General features: G+C 37.9%; 1 protein-coding gene across 2 annotated transcripts in view; it reads right to left on the reverse strand.

The window, feature by feature from the left end:
• slc18a2 (solute carrier family 18 member 2) overlaps window positions 1–21,650 on the reverse strand; it is a 35,217-nt gene that overhangs the window by 7,292 nt on the left and 6,275 nt on the right. For both annotated transcript variants that reach the window (XM_044214804.1, XM_044214805.1), the window contains exons 4-15: window positions 16,951–17,009; window positions 16,766–16,849; window positions 14,917–15,009; window positions 14,154–14,243; window positions 13,935–13,978; window positions 11,980–12,040; window positions 7,768–7,863; window positions 4,644–4,722; window positions 1,836–1,887; window positions 1,331–1,394; window positions 1,124–1,243; window positions 131–264 (exon numbers count right to left, since the gene is read on the reverse strand). In XM_044214804.1, the coding sequence (XP_044070739.1) occupies window positions 131–264; window positions 1,124–1,243; window positions 1,331–1,394; window positions 1,836–1,887; window positions 4,644–4,722; window positions 7,768–7,863; window positions 11,980–12,040; window positions 13,935–13,978; window positions 14,154–14,243; window positions 14,917–15,009; window positions 16,766–16,849; window positions 16,951–17,009 (976 nt within the window). The remainder of the gene's footprint in view (window positions 1–130; window positions 265–1,123; window positions 1,244–1,330; window positions 1,395–1,835; window positions 1,888–4,643; window positions 4,723–7,767; window positions 7,864–11,979; window positions 12,041–13,934; window positions 13,979–14,153; window positions 14,244–14,916; window positions 15,010–16,765; window positions 16,850–16,950; window positions 17,010–21,650) is intronic.

Raw genomic sequence — 21,650 nt, forward strand, 5'->3', positions numbered from 1 at the left:
ATTGTGTTGGGAGTACAACTGTACTGTTGTACAACTTATTATTTGTTGACCTTGCCTTCCAGGGCTTCAGTATTTCTGTGTGTTTATGTAGGATTTGGTTGGCTGTATTTCAGTGTGTTTTGAATCTTACAATTTTCTCTTCTTGTCCAGGTGGATTCCTGAGGAAGAGGCAAAGAGGAGCAAAGAAAATATCCACTATTCCAATTATGGTCATCAGCCAGGGGAAGCCAATACTCTCAGCTATGGATCCTCCGATGGATGGACCTACATCAGTAGAGGACAGATCACATACTGGTTTAGTTTGGTTTGTTTGTCTGAGGGCAGCGCTTTGCAGCTCCGTACTGACAAGATGATATATTGGTAACAACGTGTTAACATTAGGGTAAATACATAGTAACAATGAGAATATTGGTAATTGGTAATTTTAATGTCTTTGCAATTAGGTAGTAATACAAATTAGTGTAGAAGATGCATAACCACCTGTCTCTAGTTAATGTCATGGTTACATCACTATAACCTAGACACCAAGTAGCAGAACCATTAGCTGGAAACACATACGGTCATTTCTGAATAATAACCGTAAATCAAGGTGGTAAAAAAAAAAAAGTTCAACTCATAGTATGTTGTGTTAAACAAAACATCAAATGAAAAGAAACAATAACTAGACACACATATGGTATGGCAGGTTAAATTGAATAACTATAAAATCAGCACTGGAAAATGAAAATATATTATATGCATAATAATCATGAATCGGGGCTAGAAAATGCAAAACCTCCTAATACTTAATTTTATGTTTATGTTACGTTAAACTAAACATCAAAGGTGTGAGACAATATGTGGAAACAGAGATGGTAGTTTAAATTTATTAACAATGAATCTGGGTTGGAAAATGTTTTTCTTCTCTATTGTATGTCGGTATTTAAAGGAAACACTGAACACATATGGTTTCTGTGTAACAACCAAGAATTAGGGCTCCGCAATGACGCCAGAATTTCATTTGGACAAGATGAGCCAAAGATTTCTAGGGATTGGACACTCAAATTCACTTTCGAGGTATCATAACCTGTAGTTTAATAGTCTGTAGTATTGCTAAGGTTTTGTATTTTTGATTCCTGCTCACCTAAAGCAAATCCCATGCAGAAAGCCACATCAGCAATGGCATACACACTTCCATAAACAGAAACATGCCGCAGGTCCACCAGGTAACCCATTATAGGCATCATGGAGGAATCCACCATGCCTGTAACACACCACAAACAATAAAGATCTTACACATTCAGCAGGGAACATACTTGTTTTATTTTAGTATTACATTTAGCAGACTTACCAATTGCAAAACCAACACCAAAGTTTGGAAGAATCAGACCATAAATGTCTGTGGCAAATGGAACCTAGAACCGACAGACAAATATCAGTAAATGTATTTATTTGTTTGTTCAATTTGAATACATTCCTATGTATTACAGTTGAGTGTTTTCAGTGGGAAGAGATGCTGGCCGCTTTTTAATTTTAGTGTTGAAATCATTGTGAAATCAGAGTCCCATTGGCAGAATGAGATTTGGAAAGTAATGAGATATACAACAGAGGGAAAATCTTGATGATTTGGACAATCTGAAAAACACTAAGAACAATAACCCTCTCAATGCTTTTTTGTACATGAAAATCATAACCTGGTTTTGAGAAAATAAACCTTTTACACTAGGTGTACATATTACGGCATTTTAAAATGTGTTTCTACTGGCTAAGGAATGTGACCAACCAGTGCTGATCAAATATCTCATAGGTGATATCTGAATTCACACTAATGGTGTAGTTGTCTCCCTCATACTTACACATATTACACTGATTCCAACCATCATTATTCCAATGAGAGCACAAAGCCATCTGTAAGGCAGAGAAGACGTGGTCAGTGTCATCTAATCTAAAACTCTTTTACTCCACTAAACTACAAAAATCTCTGCATAAAGTTAAAGGAGGATGTGAGTTTGTTTTATATGCGTATAACATATATTCATCTACATAGGTTGAATATTACATTATTAAAATATATTATATATATTGATATATAAATATTACTTAGGTGGTTGAAACCTGACCCTCATCATACAGCATTTGATTCAAAAAGTATGCATTAAGGCTCCAAAAACCGACATTTATAAAGAGGTGGAGCCCTGTTATGATAAGATTATTTATTATATTTAATACTATTTGGAACTCACATGCTAACCATTAATACATTCTCCCTTTCTCTTCCCTCTCTCTCACCAGACACCAATGTTATACATTAAGATTTGGTGTCCCCCCCCCCCCTTCTTTTGAGGTCTCTGTGTTAATCATTTGTATTTGGTTCCTTTGAGTTTTTTCTGTAATATACATTTTTAATGTACTTAAAACTGGATAAATCAAGGCAGCTGGATTCTGGATAAATAAAACTGATATGTGAACAAAATGTGAAATTGCTTTAAAATTTGTAGTACATTGTATATTATTTATTTCATGTAATAACTTTGTTGCGTTCTGTGAAATGCTCTGTACTGTGTTTTTGACATCCGGTCCATTAAGATCACACTTACAGTGGGTACGGAAAGTATTCAGACCCTTTTAAATTTTTCACTCTTTGTTTCATTGCAGCCATTTGCTAAAATCAAAAAAGTTCATTTTATTTCTCATTAATGTACACTCAGCACCCCATCTTGACAGAAAAAAACAAAAATGTAGAAATGTTTGCAAATTTATTAAAAAGAAAAACTGAAATATCACATGGTCATAAGTATTCAGACCCTTTGCTGTGACACTCATATTTAACTCACATGCTGTCGATTTCTTCTGATTCTCCTTGAGATGGTTCTACTCCTTCATTGGAGTCGAGCTGTGTTTAATTAAACTGATTGGACTTGATTAGGAAAGGCACACACCTGTCTATATCAGACCTTACAGCTCACAGTGCATGTCAGAGCAAATGAGAATCATGAGGTCGAAAGAACTGCCCAAGGAGCTCAGAGACAGAATTGTAACAAGGCACGCATCTGGCCAAGGTTACAAAAGACTTTCTGCAGCACTCAAGGTTCCTAAGAGCACAGTGGCCTCCATAATCCTTAAATGGAAGAAGTTTGGGACGACCAGAACTCTTCCTAGACCTGGCCGTCCAGCCAAACTGAGCAATCGTGGGAGAAGAGCCTTGGTGAAAGAGGTAAAGCAGAACCCAAAGATCACTGTGGCTGAGCTCCAGAGATGCAGTAGGGAGATGGGAGAAAGTTCCAGAAAGTCAACTATCACCGCAGCCCTCCACCAGTCGGGGCTTTATGTCAGAGTGGCCCGACAGAAGCCTCTCCTCAGTGCAAGACATATGAAAGCCCGCATAGAGTTTGCCAAAAAACACCTGAAGGACTCCCAGACTATGAGAAATATGATCCTCTGGTCTGATGAGACCAAGATTGAACTTTTTGGCGTTAATTCTAAGCGGTATGTGTGGAGAAAACCAGGCACTGCTCATCACCTGCCCAATACAATCCCAACAGTGAAACATGGCGGTGGCACCATCATGCTGTGGGGGTGTTTTTCAGCTGCAGGGACAGGGCGACTGGTTGCAATTGAAGGAAAGATGAATGCGGCCCAGTACAGAGGTATCCTGGAAGAAAACCTCTTCCAGAGTGCTCAGGACCTCAGATTGGGCCGAAGGTTCACCTTCCAACAAGACAATGACCCTAAGCACACAGATAAAATAACAAAGGAGTGGCTTCGGAACAACTCTGACCATTCTTGACTGGCCCAGCCAGAGCCCTGACCTAAACCCAATTGAGCATCTCTGGAGAGACCTGAAAATGGCTGTCCACCAACGTTCACCATCCAACCTGACGGAACTGGAAAGGATCTGCAAGGAAGAACGGCAGAGGATCCCCAAATCAAGGGTGCTTCTACTCAATACTGAGCAAAGGGTCTGAATACTTATGACCATGTAATATCTTAGTTTTTCTTTTTTAATAAATTTGCATAAATTTCTGTTTTTTTTTTTTTTGTCAAGATGGGGTGCTGAGTGTACATTAATGAGAAATAACTTTTTTGATTTTAGCAAATGGCTGCAATGAAACAGAGTGAAAAATTTAAAGGGGTCTGAATACTTTCCGTACCCACTGTATACTATAAGCAGCAGTAATAGTAGTAGTTACAGTAACAGTAGTGTTTAACAGTAGTAGCAGTAGTAACACTGGCAGTAGTAGAAGCAGCATTAAACCTGTAGAAGTGGTAGTGTCAATAGCATTAGAAGCAGTAATAACTGCAAAAGCAGCAGCACCAGTAGTGGTAGTAGAAGTACTAGTTTCATATGGTTAAGTTGGGAAATTGAAAGTCCTGTTTTAACATTAAACAGGATTGGTTTATGATAGTGCTAAAAACAGTTTTGGTTAATGGCAATACTCAACAACAAAATAACGTTCTGAATGTACAAACCCAAATACCATTCCAAGGGAGGACATGTACACACAGAAATTATGGATGCCCTGTATCATCAAGGCTACAATAAAGCCAGCCTCACAAACACTAAAAACACTGAAAACTTATTTAGAGGGGTGGAAACTGATATCACACCCACAGAGGGAGAGAGACAGAGACAGAAAGTAGATAAGGATAATTTCCCTCCCTACCTCCCCATCTTGTGTGCCAACGTGCCAAAGATGTTGGTTCCAATAAGGTAGGAGATGGACGCTGGTAAGAAAGCGACGCCTGGGCCACAGACAGACAGACAGACACAGATAAGAGACTTAAGGTGTGGGCAGGCTTTCCAAGATAAGCAGATCTATATCAGTGCCTCATCACAGCTGCTGTACATCTTCCATTGTCTGTAATGAAGACTTGTGTTTTCCACCTGCCAGCATATGACACCCTAATATCCTGTTCCCCACTCATCCTTTTTTATCTGACCTAGACTTCATATACAACGGACTGGAGGAGCAAACTAATAACACCAAAGACTGAAGGAAGCCTCTGTATAGAAAATATCTAGCATGGTGGAGGAGTGACACTTTTGCACTACGTCAAGTCACTAAGTAAAAAATGTATGTATATTATGTTAATGAGACAAGAGAAAATGTGGAGCAATAACTGATGATATTAAGTAATCAGAGAAACTCATCATCGACAGCTCAGTAACAGAGACACAATGTAAATTTGAATAGAGGGTTTTTGAATACATTTTTCTGCAAAGTGAAATATGATACTTAGGGTTTTCTATCATATTCTATTATCTATCATAAGGTAAGTGTGTATGTACTTTTATACTTTATAATACATTTTGAGTATCTTGTCAAAAATATGACAATTATTTTGTTGGGTAGCCCAAGGCGTTTCTCAGCAGTGGAAGAGATCTGTGGACCTTGACTTGGGATGTAGATGTGCAGGCTGAACAGCTGAACCTGACTGTAAGCCCTAAGTGGAGAGTGTAGCTATCTGTCTATGTGTGCACATCAGAAACGCATACAGAGGGCAGAATATTAAGTTATATTCAGATATGGATGACTCTTTTCTGTCGAGGCACCTACAGATAAATGTGGATTTAATTTTATGAGTATGTTAATTATTAGAAATCATCTAAATCTGTTGGTGTATTAATCACAATTTATTTTAACAACTAAGAGTAAAATATCAATATACAATTAAATAGGCTATACTACAAAATAAAATCAGTACACAAAAAAAATAAAAAGCCAATTCAAATTTAGTTCAGAACACTATGACCAAAAGAAATACATTCATTATATTTATTAAAAGTTTCTTATATCAGACCAGTGGAACCAGAAAACCATTTTGATGGGAATTTGTCATTTAAATACTCAAATTATTAAAATGTATGTATACATTGTATACAGCTGTAATGAAACAATCAATTTTAGTTACATTTGAGCCAATTTAATAAATCATAGGTATATTTAATCTGCTTAATGAGATTATGTTATTGCACAGTTAGAATACATTTAAGGTGGTTACTCAGTTTTAAATTGATTACTGTGCACCTGCAGTATACACCTGCAGTATGTGCTGTCTGTAGCCATAGCATCAAGCCAGCTAAACAAGAGTACCAAGATATGATCAGCACTCAGCCTATCATGAGTGCTATGAGTACTAATCATGGTTTCATCTTCACGTTGCTTTAGTTTCACATTAAGAGCACACTCTTATTCAAGATCACCCAAGATTAACAAATCAAACCTCAGTTCAAAGAACCACGTTAACTGGATAAGTATTAACAGGATCATTTTGTCTGGCTAAAAGCAAGTTGGTCTGGATTAGTTAAGCCACGTTTGAAGAATGGGGTCCTAGTCGTGGAAGACTGTAGTGTGAATACTAGCAGGTGTGATGAGGAGTATGAGGCATCAGTACCCTACCAGAAAAAAGAAAATGAAATTCATGTATCTCGCTGTCTTGTTCATGAGAAAAGGTAGAATTTTGTGGATTGGTGCGGCATCTCCAGTGATGTGGGCATTATACAGGACCATTGTGGTGAATAGGGAGCTGACCCACATCAGCGGTGTAAAATGGATGGATGGATGGATGGATGGTTGGATAGCTGGATGGGTGGATGTTAAGAAAAACAGATGAAAGAAGCCCACTGTGTAAAATACATTGTGGAACAGAGACTAGCCCAGGAGAAGGGAAGAACTTTTCTGTTTTCTATTTAGTATTGATTCTGGTGGATAGCTGATGGTTTATTGACAGTCAAGCAAGTGGCGCAATTGTCCAATAAGGTAGGAGTTGATTTATGTTAATGTCTGAGTAAAGGAGAGAGCTATCAACCATCTATGTACAGCCTCTTTGAAATGATTCCTGGTCCAAGCAAAATTCTACTGAGCATAATCAGCGAAGCAAAAACTGTGGGTTAGCCTGTGAGGAAAAGGTTTAGCCAATTTACTACAAATCAACTATACATTACAATATTTTACAAAGCATGCAGTGGGGCATTATGTTTGTTAATAAATATTGTTCACTATGATGGACTACTTAAATAGCAGTTGTTCTAGTTTTCCCAAGTTGATTTTAAAATGAATGGAAGTTAGTGGCTGTCTAGATAGGATGGAAAACATGTTTAAAATTCTGGAAAATGGTTGGCAGTAATGTAAAGTATACATGATTTTGTAATAATGAGGCTAAACAATGCAAAACACTGATAAGGTCCTTTAATGTTCAGTTTTTTTTGACACTGTCATAGAGGTGTTAATTAAATTGTATGTTTTAGCATTGAGGTCATAGTTAGTAATGTGTTATGCTGGACTGCATTATATTCAAAGGTGTTTCTATTATTCTGCCCCCCTCATGTATGTAAGTAGGGAGGACCCACAATTAGAAACACCTCTCAATATAACAGTACAACAGTACAACACCACCTTTAACTACAACCTCAATAATGAACAATTTAATTTACACATTTCTATCAATGCCAACAAAAACTGAGCATTATAAACTTTGTAAAGGTAGAATTATGGCAGAGCTGCCGTATTGCATAGCATTAGATTGTACAGGTTTACCAAATAAAGTGGCCATTGGGTGTATATCTGTGTTTTTATACACTCATTTGTTTTTAAAGAAAGTATTTTTAATTGACACACAATGTGTGTGTATGTATGTGTTTGTGTGGGTCCTCCTATTTGTGTGTGCATTTTTAATGTCTGAAAGATTTGTGAACATTTAGGTGCTGTAACAACATATGCTGTATGCATAATGTGTATTTTCTGTGTGAGTACGTGTCCTAAGTCCTGAACAGAGCTTTGTAAATACCTAGCTGCCATTTCCTGGCACACATGGTCTCCATCATCCAGATTGGCAGCGTTGGCTCCATCATGGCAATGGCCATATTTCCAAAACAAATGGCACCTGGGGAAGAAGATTGAGGATAAGTGGACGCAGAGTCAATTTTGGTCTGTTTTTGTTGTTTGGTTCTTATTTGTTACTCTTCCAACCCCCAACTGCTTGCACATAGACACTTACAAACAGCCTGCTCTCTTTGTTGCTGTGTTGTCACAGTAATTGACATGGTGGGAAAGGCTCACTCACACACAGATGCAATTTCCCTGCCACACACAATGTATTACCCTACTTGTGAGGACCATATAGTGACTGCATTTATTCCCTAATCCCTAGCCATAGCCTGAAAAGACACCTGTAAAATTTCGGGATATGTCCCACTGGTGATCTGACGCCCAGTGATCCGGCGCCCATGTTAACAGGTTATAGCAGCATCACAACCCGCATGATCAGCGTCTAGCCTATTTTTTCCTACAAGATGCAAAAATTGACAGTGAAAATTATCTGTCTATAGTCATATGGACATAATACCAGCTACATTACACTTTTCACTACAGTTTCAATGTCTATATCTGTAGAATGAAAAAAAATCATGACATGAAAAACATCTAAATATTTTTTTTTTAACTCAACACACCATCCATTTTAGATTAAAAGCCCTCTACTGTTTCTGTGGACAGAATTCCTCTATTTGTTAACAAGGCTTTTATTGTATTGTATTTACCAAAGGCAAACTCAATGTAGAAAGATAGGGCTGGCAGTAGCAGCGCCACAGCAGTAATGCTGTGTGTGTGGACACCACACGTACGAGCTGCAGCAGGTAGACAGTGCGTCCCGGGCGTAATACAACAATTTGTTGCAAGTCATGGATGTAAGGGAGAGTTGAAAGTTAGTCATTTTGTTCACCTGTGAAAAAAATTAGACTCGTTGTCAATTAAGAGTCAGGTCGGTTAAGAGACTTTTGTTCCAGTACAGAAAGCAGCAGGGATGAGATTATGGATGGATGAGTCTAGCCTTGCTTCGTGACAGAGGGTAGATTCAGTTTGACTTGCTAAACTCGTTGTGTCTCTCCACTATTGTCAATCACCACCACATCATGATGAGGAGGTTTGTGCTTCCCTGTAAACCTGAGAGCTGTGTTGCTGGGGCCAATAGCTCCTGGTGGGCTCTCCCAAGGTAAACTGGTTCCAGGTGAGGGGCCAGGCCAAGTGTGAACCCTTATGAATGGATTGAAATCCTCGTCCAGAATAGGGAAACCAGAGCCCCTCCAGGAGTCAGGCCAGGGAAGGGAGCTTGCAGGAGAGTGACTGGACTTGGGGCCTGCATCATAGGGCCCATACTCATCCCAAAAAACCAATGTGGGGTTACCACCATGTGGGCACCACCCACAAGGAGGGTGGGTAAAGGATTTGGTGTTTTGCCACCCGAGTGGGTGGTGATGGCAGAGGCCTTGGAGTGCTTAACCCAAGTGGAATGTCACCTTTTTTTGTAACCCACTTTTATGCACAATGCTTACTCTGAAACCAAACTACTGAACAGAGGCTGGACTATTTCCTTTTCCAGAATAGCCCAGTGAGTGAGAGGTTTCAGATGAATGTCGGGATAGTGAGAATTGGCCGCAGAGAAGTGGAAGGCATTTACTGTTGTCTGTGCAACGAACAGAAGTTCGTAATAGCCTTCTTAGAGTCTCGTTGTAGCGTCCAGGGCAAGGCACTGCATGGGAACTCCATTGTTCTGCTGAGGGACTGACACGCATGTGGGCAATAAGAGAAACTTGGGAGGTGCGTGGATGGGAGAAATGGCCTGTCTGATCTCATCCCAGGTAGTGCGTTGTTCTTGGACTGAGGAACAGAGCAGTCAACTGACCACCACCTGGTAGTGAGTTGGATCAGACTGCTGGACAGATGTTAAACCCAAACATGTATTAAGGGTGAATTGGGAAAACATAGCAGAGGCCCCTGTTCGCAAGGCGTCCCCCGATATCCTGGGAAGGCTGGCAACATGAAATCTGATTTGGGCATGTTCTTGCTTGGATGCTCTACATGTTCTACTTCTGGCCAGAAAGTAATCTGTGCCTATGGCTGCAGTAAGCCAAGAACCTGTTGGTGGATACCAGTGGTAAAGGAAGCCATTAAGATGAAAAAGACTGGCCTGTGGAACTTCTGACTCAACAAACACGTATCAGGAGGCAAGGAGGCTGCTGAACTCAACTTGTATTGTTATGACATTAAGAATTAAAAAGTGAAAGTGAAAAGTACATTAAAAACACACTTACATTAAAAACACATTTACAAGAAAATAAGGAAATATAAATAGCTAAATATTATAGTGCAGATGAGTGTTGCCCAGTATTTCTTAAAAAGCACTGGCGAACAGAAATGTTTTAAGCCCTGATTTAAAATATTGTCATGTGGGGGCAGACCTAAGATTTATTCCAAGTTTATTCCATTCATGAGGAGCATAAAAACAAAACGCTGCTTCTCCATGCTTTGTTCTGACCCTGTACAGTAACAGTAAGCAGACCAGCACCTGAAGACCTAAGAGGTCTGGCGGGTTCATAACAATAAAAAAGATTGTAAATGTGTTTTGGTCCTAACCTATTGAGTGCTTTATAAACAAGCAACAGAATTTTAAAATCAATCCTTTGGCACACAGGAAGCCAATGCAGTGATCTCAGCACTGGCTTGATGTGGTCCATTTTCTTAGTCCTGTTTAGAACCCTGGCAACAGCATTCTGGATTAGCTGCAGTTGTCTAATAGCTTTTTAGATAGACCTGTGAAGACAATGTTACAGTAGTCACGTTTTTCAAGGTCCTGCTTGAACATAAATTCTTTAATTCTGGAGATATTTTTAGGGTGATAGTAGGCAGATCTTGTAATTGCGTTGATGTGTCCATTGAGATTTAGATCAGAATCTATAATTACACCTACATTTCTGACTTGGTTTTTAGTCTCCAGTGAGAGGGATTCAAAGTCAGCAGTGACTTTAAGTCTCTCCTCTTTGGCACCAAACCAACAGTTTTATCTTTATTTAGATGCAGAAAATAGTGGCACATCCAGCCATTAATTTGTTCAAGGCACTCATTTAACGAGTCTATTGGACCGTAGTTATCACTTGTTAGGGCTATATATCTGTGTGTCGTCTGCATAATTGTGAGAAGAAATACTGTGGTTTTGCATAATTTGGGCTAGCGGCATCATGTACAAACTGAAGAGGCCCAGGGATCGACCCCTGGGGAACTCCACAAGCCACTTTTGTTCGCTCAGATACACAGTTACCAATTGATACAATATAGTCTCTGTCTTGTATGTAAGATTTAAACCAGTATAGGACTGTGCCAGACAGCCCTACCCATTTTTCCAGTCTGCCTACTAGTATGTAATATTGTTATGCAGATGAGACACCGTTGTACCTCCCCGTCAAGCCCACTGATCTTAGTACGCTGAGCAGGACTACCTGTCTGACATAAAAAATCAGATGTCGATACATTTTCTTCAGCTCAACTCAAATAAAAGAGACATCCTTGTTATTGGGCCCCAAAACATCACCAAACAAATACTGCCATCTACTGGCTACCTGTCACAACATATCAAGCCTGTTGCAAGAAATCTTGGTGTCCTGTTTGATAGCAATTTATGCTTTGAGCAGCATATCACTAAGCCTGTCCAATCATGTTTTATCACCTCAGAATTATTGCAAAAATACAATCTATTTGCAGAAACTGTTGTGCATGCTTTTATCTCCTCATGCCTTGATTATTGTAACAGTCTGTTCACTTGTCTTAATCAAAAAACTTTCTCAGCTGCTAGGCGTTTAACCAGGACCATGAGGTACGATCCACACAAACATAAACACACAAACAAAACACACAGCGTTGTTCAGTGTTCTTTCTGATGGATAGATGACCCTCTTTAACATGCAGCACCCACTTCACACCACAATGTCAAGCCATATTCCTGCTCTGGAACCAACAAATCAATTGTTGGTTTTGTGTTTGGCCGACATGTCTAATAGACAAAAAAAAAAACAACAAGATCTGAGTAATTTTCTCTTCCTGCTGTTTTCCCAGCACCATTATAAAAGGCAATATCCCACAGATGCTTCTCCAGAGTGGGGTGATATTAGGTTTCCCTACTGTGACATCTACTATATTCACATCTACTGTGCTGCTATTACTTTCTTACCAGCTGCGATTAGAATGTATGGATCCTTCATTAGTGTCAACAGCGGGGTCCCCTTCTGACTCTGTGAGGGACAAAGGCAAAACAAAATTCTGTAATGACATGTCAAATGCATAAAGCTTATATTGTAGCTCTCAATCAAAGAAAAATAATTATTATACTTCTTTTCTTTTCTCCCAGTGAAATATAACCTTTGAAAACTAATCTAGGGTTTGGGTGTCATAGCACTGACTGAGTTCACTAATAGATAATACTTGTAACAATATTTAAAATAATAATACCATCGGATACACAAACTCTCCAATGACAATATTATTCTCGTAAGGCAAAGTTACCAAACACACCTGTTAAATGTATGGAATCTGGCTGGCAGTACTGCCTTCATTTACAAAAACTGTGAATAAATAATAATAAATTGAATGTAAGAAATCACTTTTGTATTCTGTAGACAGACTGAACCCTCTGTAAAATTTCTAAAGTCTAAGTGAAAATGTCAGTGCCCTTAAAGAAATGGCATGTTATTTGGAGCAAATGATTACACATATGAAATTGAGAATGAGATTTCCTGCTTAATACAAGCAGAATAACATTAAGTGAGCCTAATGCAACTTGTTCATAATTGAAAGGGACTATTGTGTCTTGCAAGTCTCTGTGGAACCCTATTAAAATGTCTAAGCAAGCCCCTGAACATTTTTTAGAATGCCTGAGATGAAGCATATTGAAAAGGTGAAAGAATCTGCTAATGACCACTGCTGTTATAACCACTAGAATATTAGATCATGTGTCATCCTGAAAAGAAGCAACAGAGCATTCTTTCTCTCTTTTCTGAAGGAGTCATTAATTAGTGTTCAAAAACTATGTCTGAATGAGTTCACTGAAGCCTCTGTCAAGCGCTTTAGATTGGATTTATTGGATTATTCTCACATTAAAAAAAATCACCATAAGTAAAATGGGGAACAGTCAAAATTCACAAAAAAGATGTTGTCAAACAAGTAAAACTGTCTTTCATCAACATGTTTAATCAAACATGTCCAATAGACATTACCATGTTCCTAATATAAATATTTGTTCATACATTTGGGCTGTTGAGTCTTTGTCTATTTTTTTTGTAAATGCACAAGAAGTTGCTTTAGCTTCCCTCAAAATGTAATTTTATTTTCATTTTTAGTGCATTTAAATGCACAAGTAAAAGGAACAAGTAAAGAGAAGCAGATGAACGTGACTCACGCCCATGGGCTCTTCCATTTTTACATCAGCCTGCATCACAACTCATGAACTCTTGTCAGAAAATTTCCACTTATTAACACTTATTTCCTCATACTTTTTTTCAAATAGTCTTCTAATTGGCTGTTGCCTGATGCCTCTTGGTAGCTATAATTAATGATACCCATCAACTCCACAGATCAAAGAAAAGATTCAATGAATTACAGTTTCCTTTGTTGTTGTAATTCAGGATTTGTGTGCTTATACGGTCAGTAATTTAATCTTTTGCTTAAAATGAATTGCAGAATTGAAGGTTGGATCCTGAACGTTAAATTGTCCCTGAGTGTCCTTGTTTGCTTAGGTGAATGTCAGGCATGGTAAAGTACTTTGCGCTAGTGTTAAAGGTTCTATATACAGTAAGTGTAGTCAGTTTACCATTTACCAAAAGCCATGGATGTTTTGTTGCATGTCATCCACCTTCTCAAATTCTAATTCAAAGGGGTTTTATTGGCATGAGAAATGTTTACATTGCTAAAGCAAGTGTGAAATAAAAACAACAACAAAAAAGTATAATGTACACAAATAGATGAATATATAAGAAAATATATCCATTTCTCTCCACACTTCTTGTATTTACTATCCAGTTAAGAAATAAATGGCATAAAAATAGTACAACATAGTCTGCAACTGTAAAGGTCGTCTTAATGAAGTGAAATAACCTTCAGGAAATGAATTATCAAGGCAAACAAACTCACCTCTGGTTCCACCTTTGTCGGGTGAAGAACAAAGAGCTGCAGAGCTGTGAAGACACACAGTGAATCACCTTAATGTAAGCCTTTGATATCTAAAAGAATAGATATTATTTCAGAAATTGATGAAATTATATTTGACAGTCTTAAGCTAACGCATTATTCCTACCATTCCTTCTACAGTAACTATTCTTGATTTGGGTGTAAGAAACAATATAACGTTACCTCCATCAAACACAGCCAGGAAAGCCAGAATAAGGAAAGGAGCTGTTTTCCCAACAAACTCATACATCACACTGCCGAATGGGGGTCCAACTGTGGAGGACACACTGGATGGTCAGTTGTGGAGAGATCAACTTTATAATCACTGCAGTTCCTGCAGCTTTTTCCCCTACAAGACAACTCGTGTTGCAACAGGTATATCAGGTTAGTTTTGAAAAACTTGCCAGGGAAAACATGTTTCAAAATGAGATATTTGCTTAGAATGTATTCTAAAACCATGGAATAAATGTTTTTATTTGTGCACTAAAAATGTGGGGCTGCAAATCCTCTAAGTTTCATGAATTGGCCCCATCAAGCCCAAATCATTTTTCACTAGCTTACACTTACTGGTTGTAGAATGGAGAGTTTGTATGTCTTTGATCGCAGCTTTAGTGTTTCTTTAAGTTTTGATTAGTTAGTCATGCAAATAGGTAGAAGTCAAAGCATTTAAATCACATTTAATTTTTTTTTCTGTTCTGAACAGATATGGATGTGTTTAGCTAAGAATCTTGCCTCTCCAGCTTTAGACAACATGTTATGGTTGTAATATTTTTTCAGATTAAGCACACTAAACATTTATCTGTGAGTTCTGTGGTATACTTTACTAGCAAAAATCTTAATAAGAAATGTTAATAAATATGTAATAGCTCAACAAGGACAACTAGTGTTTAGTCTGGTGTCACCTTTACAGAAGCATCTCTTGGTTGGACTATGTATATATACACACCTAACACTCCCAATGCCAGACCTCCCAGGGCGATCCCAATTGCGTGACCTCTCTCCTCATCATCTGTGTACACACTAGCAAGCATTCCCATCCCTGAAAACACACAGATGTATAGATAATGCAATACATACACCACTTGTTCATATAGACACATAACAGACACATTAGGTTACTGACACAGTGCAACAAATCCTACAAGGGTTATACAATAAATACTATTTGTCATTGACATTAGGTATATTTACTGAGTGCTGAGGTAGCTAGTTTCATGATGATGATGACTTTCATATTTCAAAATCTAAATGTAGACACTCGCAATCACACTTGAAAAACTGCATTTGGATTTGTTATAAGAGGTATAGTACAATGAGTGGGGAAACAACTTTCAACTGAATAATGTCATAATTGGCTAGCGGCTAGCTAGCCCAATTAGGCTGAGCCTATTATAGCTAGAATTATGTCACTTCCTTTGATACCACAAAAGTTTGAAGAAAATAGCGTAGTGGATAATAGTGTAGGATTGTGTTGAGAGCTGTATGTGTTGTTCACACATGAAGAATCAATCACTGATACTGACAATACAAGGGAGAGTTACAGTACGTCATCAGTTTAATTCCAGAGGATATGATGTGATCAATGGCACATAGTTTAATGGTCCAGGACAGACGTTAATGTTACTGTAAGAGCCAAAAAATGAACAGCAACAGGCATGTGTCTACATATATAATGACAAGTGTTTCTGTTATTTTGTACACCCCATTTATATCAATAGGCTGAATAACAGAAACACCTCTCATTATAATGCAATATAGTTCAACAGCACAACAAACTACATCCTCCAAAATTATCATACAGTTGAATCAGTTTTAGCTAGGTGTAAGTGTGTGTGTATACATACTGTATATATATATATATATATATATATATATATATATATATATATATATAGGAGTATAGGAATTAATACTTGCTCAATTAATGTTGTAGTTGTAGTTAAAATGTTGCAGCTTTTGAAATGTGCTTTTATGTTTATGATCAAGGATGTCGGCCAGTAGATAACAACTGGATCCTGTAACTTTTAATGTTTCACTGTAAACTTTTTAAAAGGGAGTTACCAGCTTTTAAAGCTTTATTTGGTTACTTATTTTGGTTAAACTTTGGAAAACATAAAAGTGTGCTGCTGCAGGCCTACCTTGCCCAACAGCCTAACATAAGCTGCACTTTACCAAACAAACGTTAGCTACAATTTAGCATATTATTTATTTCACACCTAACATGTTACAAAGAAAAATATTGAGTTTTATGAATTAAAGCCAAAATTGGATGGTATCTGACAAATTCAATATTGCCTTAGGCAAAAAAAAAAGTTTAAATGCACTTTACCTGACCTACATTAGCTACAATAATATTAGCATTAGCTAATTTAGCCGATTATTTCTTTCAGACCTACCACTCTGCAAGAAACAGTATTTAGGTTTTCTTACAAACAACAGTATGCTAACATTAAAGTCCTGTGTGACAAAGAGTCAAAAACACCACTAAAGCAGGTCCTTTTTTTATACTTTGTGGGATTAAAAAAAGTGACTTGCCTCCCTCCAGGGAACCTACACTCTTTCCATTGGCTGGCAAGAATGGAGTCTTCACCTCTTGTCTAGCCTGGCAACATTTAGGCTACAAACAACCCATAATGCAGCACTAATTTAAATGAACAGGCTCAGTCTCTAACACAAGAGCCAGTACTCACTTGATGTCTGTTGTGAATTTATGTTAATGTATTCAGATAAACTGAATAGTGAATAGATTGACTGGATATGAACATCACATGGGAATAGAGACAAGGAGGTCTTACCAGCCACAGATGAGCAGGAGGAGCCCACACCTTGAAGCGATCTGGCCAGAAACAGCAGAGTGTAGCTCGATGAGAAGGCGAACACTTCACAACAGTGAGAACAACAGAAATATAGACAAAGAAACATCAGGCATGATGCAAGCATTCTGATTTGCGATAATGAAGACATGTTGGCTGGAACTTACTTATAGTAGAGATGAACATGATACAGAAGCCAGCGAATATGGGAAGTTGGTATCCTATTCTAAATGGACAAAGTGAAAAAAGGCAGAAAAAAGGCAGACATTACATTTATACAGTAAGCATATAATTAGTTTGAGATGTCTATACAAATATACATGAAATAAATGGCTTAATTTAAAGCTGAAATTCATTACTTTCAGCATATTATCTCTTTCTAAAGCAGTGAGATCTAAAGAAATTCAATGTTAGAAGTTGTGGAAGACTGCTGATTATTTAAATGGAAAATGCTTCAACAAGTGAGGGGTGATATTGCTGTGCACATGCATAAGAATAACCTTAGTAATATCCTTCATCAGTTTGAATACATTGTTGCTATGATCAACCAGTACAGGTATGGAGGATGTAGATTGTCTCCAACTATGTATGAGGTGTCAAAATGGCAAGTAGACCAACTAGTAATACGAAATCATCACTGGAAAGTCAACATTATAAAAATAAACTGAATAGAAACGAAGTGTCTTGTAACACAATGAACACAAAGCATTTGTATAAATTCTGCATTTGCATGACACATTCTTGCCAGTTAGCCTGACATTTTAACCAAAACACTGGAGGAGGATGACAACATTGTTTTTCATTAAAAGGCTAAAAGCTGCCATGCACATCAGAGCTGTTGTACCCCCCCACAGATACCTGACATGCTTGACTTGCTTTGTATTGTCCTCTGTCAGGAGGGAAGGTGACTAAGAACCAGTAATGGGACTGTGTTCTTTGCCTCAATTACAGCATATCTGAGTGCCCATCTGAGACACTAAATACTGCCTTTGAGGTGAGGGCCAGTAACGTTGGAGCATTCACACTTCTCAATTTATTTAATAACATTTATCTCACATTCTGTTGGGAAAATCTTCAGACTGGCTCTGTTTTGGTAGGTTTTCATCTTCAGCGTTTTTTTGGCCAGAACTAGTTATTATGTTTTTATTATAATGATTTGTATATCAGATGCCTAACCAAATAAATCATTACAGCGTTTTTAAAGGTCCAGTGTGTAGGATTTAGTGGCATGTAGCGGTGAAATTGCAGTTTGCAAAAATTTGAATCCCGCTTGCATCACCCTCCCCTTCCAAGCGTGTAGCAGAAACTACGGTGGCCGCGAAACTAGCAAAAAATGTGAATGGCCCTCTAGAGCCAGTGTTTGGTTTGTTTCTGGGCTACTGTAGAAACATGGCGGTGCAACATGGCGACCTCTGTGGAAGGGGACCGGCTCCCTATGTAGATAAAAACGGCTTTTTGTAAGGTAATGAAAACACAACGATTCTTATTTTCAGGTGATTATACACTAATGAAAACATACTTATAAATATTATATTCCATTTCTGCTAATAGCTCCTCCTAAATGTTATACATTGAACCTTTAATTAAACCTGCCTTAATCTGCCTAGTGTTGCTGACCCAATCCAGCAAAACTATGGCAGACTGGTATAAAGTGGAAACTTTCAGTGTCTCAAGATGTCCAAATATTGTTTCATAGGCATAGGCTTTGAAGAACAAAATATCAGCTATTGGAAACTTTGGTCCAAACATCTTACAGTACAGTATTGAACCTACAGTGACCCTCTATGATAGCAGCAGTCACCTGTTGCATGGCTAAAAGCTACAGACAGGTAGTTCATTCAAGCAGCATTATTATTCTTATTTCTTTGGCCATTTGCCGGCAATGGACCAAGCTGTAAACACAACATCTGACATATTATTATAAAGTTGTTATGGCTAACGGGTTAGCAAATAATTATCAATTTACACATCCAGCAGCCACATTAGCATTCATTTGAAGTCATGTTTCTGGCCACCTAACAAAAGAGCTCTATTTTGGTCTCCACTCCAACTCATAAGAAATATAACTATGGTCTTTAGTTTCTAAATGCTCGACTAAGTTCACCAGCTACTACCTTTTTTCAGACATTTGGTGCTGGGCAGGTTTATAGTGCTGCTGCTGGAAATGCAGTTTATCACCGTGGTTAGACTAAACCAAAACACTAAATGTTGGTCATAAAATCAAAACAGTGAGCTGAAAGTTGCTTACTTACCCTGCAGAGCTGAGAAGAACAACAGTCTCAATAACTAATTCAGTTTTTTACGCCTGCCTTGGTGGTGATCATGTAGAATAGTGTTTTCCTTCATGGAGAGGCTTTAAGACAAGTATATTTTGAAAGGTGTTTTATTGTTTGACAAGTGTCACAGCCTATCACACTCAGATATGTTGGTTGAAATTTGAGCAGCTCATCCATTGGGCAGCTATCCACGCATGAAAACAGACAAATGCACATGCACACATATGCAAACACACATAATCAGGAATTCCGCTCTGTTTGATTCAGTTGGATTAGATCTGTTGTAGCTGATAAGAGACATTACACCCTGAAAACGGCATTAAACTGATATGTTTACCATATGCAGCATTTGATTTTCCTCCCTAGAACATGAAAAGGGAGTCTGTTGCTGCTCTTTCTCTTCAATTTGTGTTGAATGTTGCCTTAGATAAGACCATAAATGTTATTCTATGTTGACCTCTGGCTGGCTTTTCAAACACAAGGGGAAATTTGAACCACCCTGGGCTAGCAGGAAGCCTCTGTCCCTGAAAGGAAACCTGTTATACTGTGATACTCTTACTCTGTCCTATGTCATCCTGTTTTAAATGAAATATTTTCCTCTCAAATGTTTTTTGTCTTTACTCTTTAACATTTCTTGCATCATGTCATAAAATCCACACAGTGAGCTGTATCAAATGCCAGATATAACCATTATTGCAGTTATTCAAAATATGTTTCTCACATCAATTAAATTGAGCTGAACACTGAAGTTACATACTGTAGATTCATTGTATTTGTTACAACTGACAATTTGTGAAGTAACCACTAGGACAGAGCATGATGTAGGTCACTGAAAAAAATAAAGTATAACACATAATACAGTGATAACAACACACTGAGTCTAGTGCTGCGTTCAGAACAAACCAGAAAGCTGAACAGTCCGATTTTTATAAGGGAAATGCAACTGGATTTTCATTCTACGTGGGAAACTCTGGCAAGCTATTTTATCCCTGAGGATTTTGACATGTAGTTAAGTCATCTTGGTTTGCAAGCACACACTGTTTACACAAGGCAATATTTTCACATATCTATAATTTTCAAAATACAGAAATGTTCAGACTTCTTAAATCACCTGTGTGGAAAATGATCAGATGTATGACTTTCATATATAAAAGTTGCACACATGTGGCTAATCTTCTAGCAAAGTAACATTTTCAAACATCATTTCACCATGTTTGCATGCATCCTAACTGAGAACATTACACTTCTGTCTTTAATTGAATTGTAACATAATGCTATAACAGCATGACAGTACTAGCTTTTATCGTAGAAAAGGTTTCAGTCGTAGTCATCTGGACACTGTTTTCAGAATCAAGACGTTTCGGCTCCCATCCGGAAGTCATTCTTGTCTTGATTCTGAAAACAGTGTCCAGACGACTACGACTGAAACCTTTTCTACGATGGAACACTCCTGGACGAATGAGGGACTACACCGTCTTAGTACTAGCTTTTGTAAAACTTGTCAAATGAATTTGACTGATGTGTTGTGAATTTGTATGCGCATTAAGGCTGTATTAATAAATTTTTTGCAGTGAAACAAGCTGAAAACACAACAACTGACATATATATAAAGTGGTTGTGGTAAACAATTAGCAAACAATAACGCATCCAACAAATGCAAAGCAACATTGGCTTTCATTTGGATTTGTATTCCTGGCCGCTTAATGAACAATAATCCAACTAGACCTGCAAGCAGGTATTAACACCCTGTTAATACCATAGGAGGCAGTGCAATCCGCAGGTGGAGATCAGCACAGAGATTGGAAAACATTCAGTTAAATACATAAAAAATCTTTTTTGCATATTTTATGATTTTGCAACAAAAGCGGCACCTAGTGGCCGATTAGAGCCAAACTTTGCACAGAGCCTCGGTGGGGGACCAGAAACTACTCGCCCAAGTTTCGCATTACTCAGACAGAGCTACGTGGAGATATGACATCACTTCCTGCTTTGGCTGCAACCCACAGGAGGTTTTTGCTTTTTAACTTGTGCATTTATTGGAGTATCAAAATTCTTTTAATAAATTTTGATCATGAGCGACTATAGATTCTATATGCAATGTTTCGTGCAGATCGGACCCATGGCCTAGGAGGAGTTTGAAAAAGTATGTTAGCATATACACGGAGCCTCAGTGGGGCATGAGAAACGACTGTGCCAAGTTTCTTGTTAATCGGAAAGACCTATGTGGAGATATAGATATTAATTTATTTTTTAATATTTTGAAAAATATAGAGTGACGGACTTCTTAATTAACCATAGGTTGCAGTGAGACAAACTTTTGTCACACATCAGTGGATGTGCTGAAAGAATTTCAGCTCTGTAGGACGTAATGTTTTGTGATTTTTTAAAGTTTGGAATGTAAAACGTGTAAAAATGTACATTTGTTGTAATAAGCCACGGCCACTTTTAATCAATCATTACCAAATTTTATGCATCAACTGAGTCATGACCCTAGATCGTGCATACCAAATTTCGTACGAATTCATGCAGCTGATTATGAGAAATAAACTTTTCGCATTTGTAGTGCCACCTAGTGGCTGATTGGCGCCAAA

Source organism: Siniperca chuatsi, linkage group LG11, assembly GCF_020085105.1.
Source record: "Siniperca chuatsi isolate FFG_IHB_CAS linkage group LG11, ASM2008510v1, whole genome shotgun sequence".
NCBI classification, from domain to species: Eukaryota; Metazoa; Chordata; class Actinopteri; order Centrarchiformes; family Sinipercidae; genus Siniperca; species Siniperca chuatsi.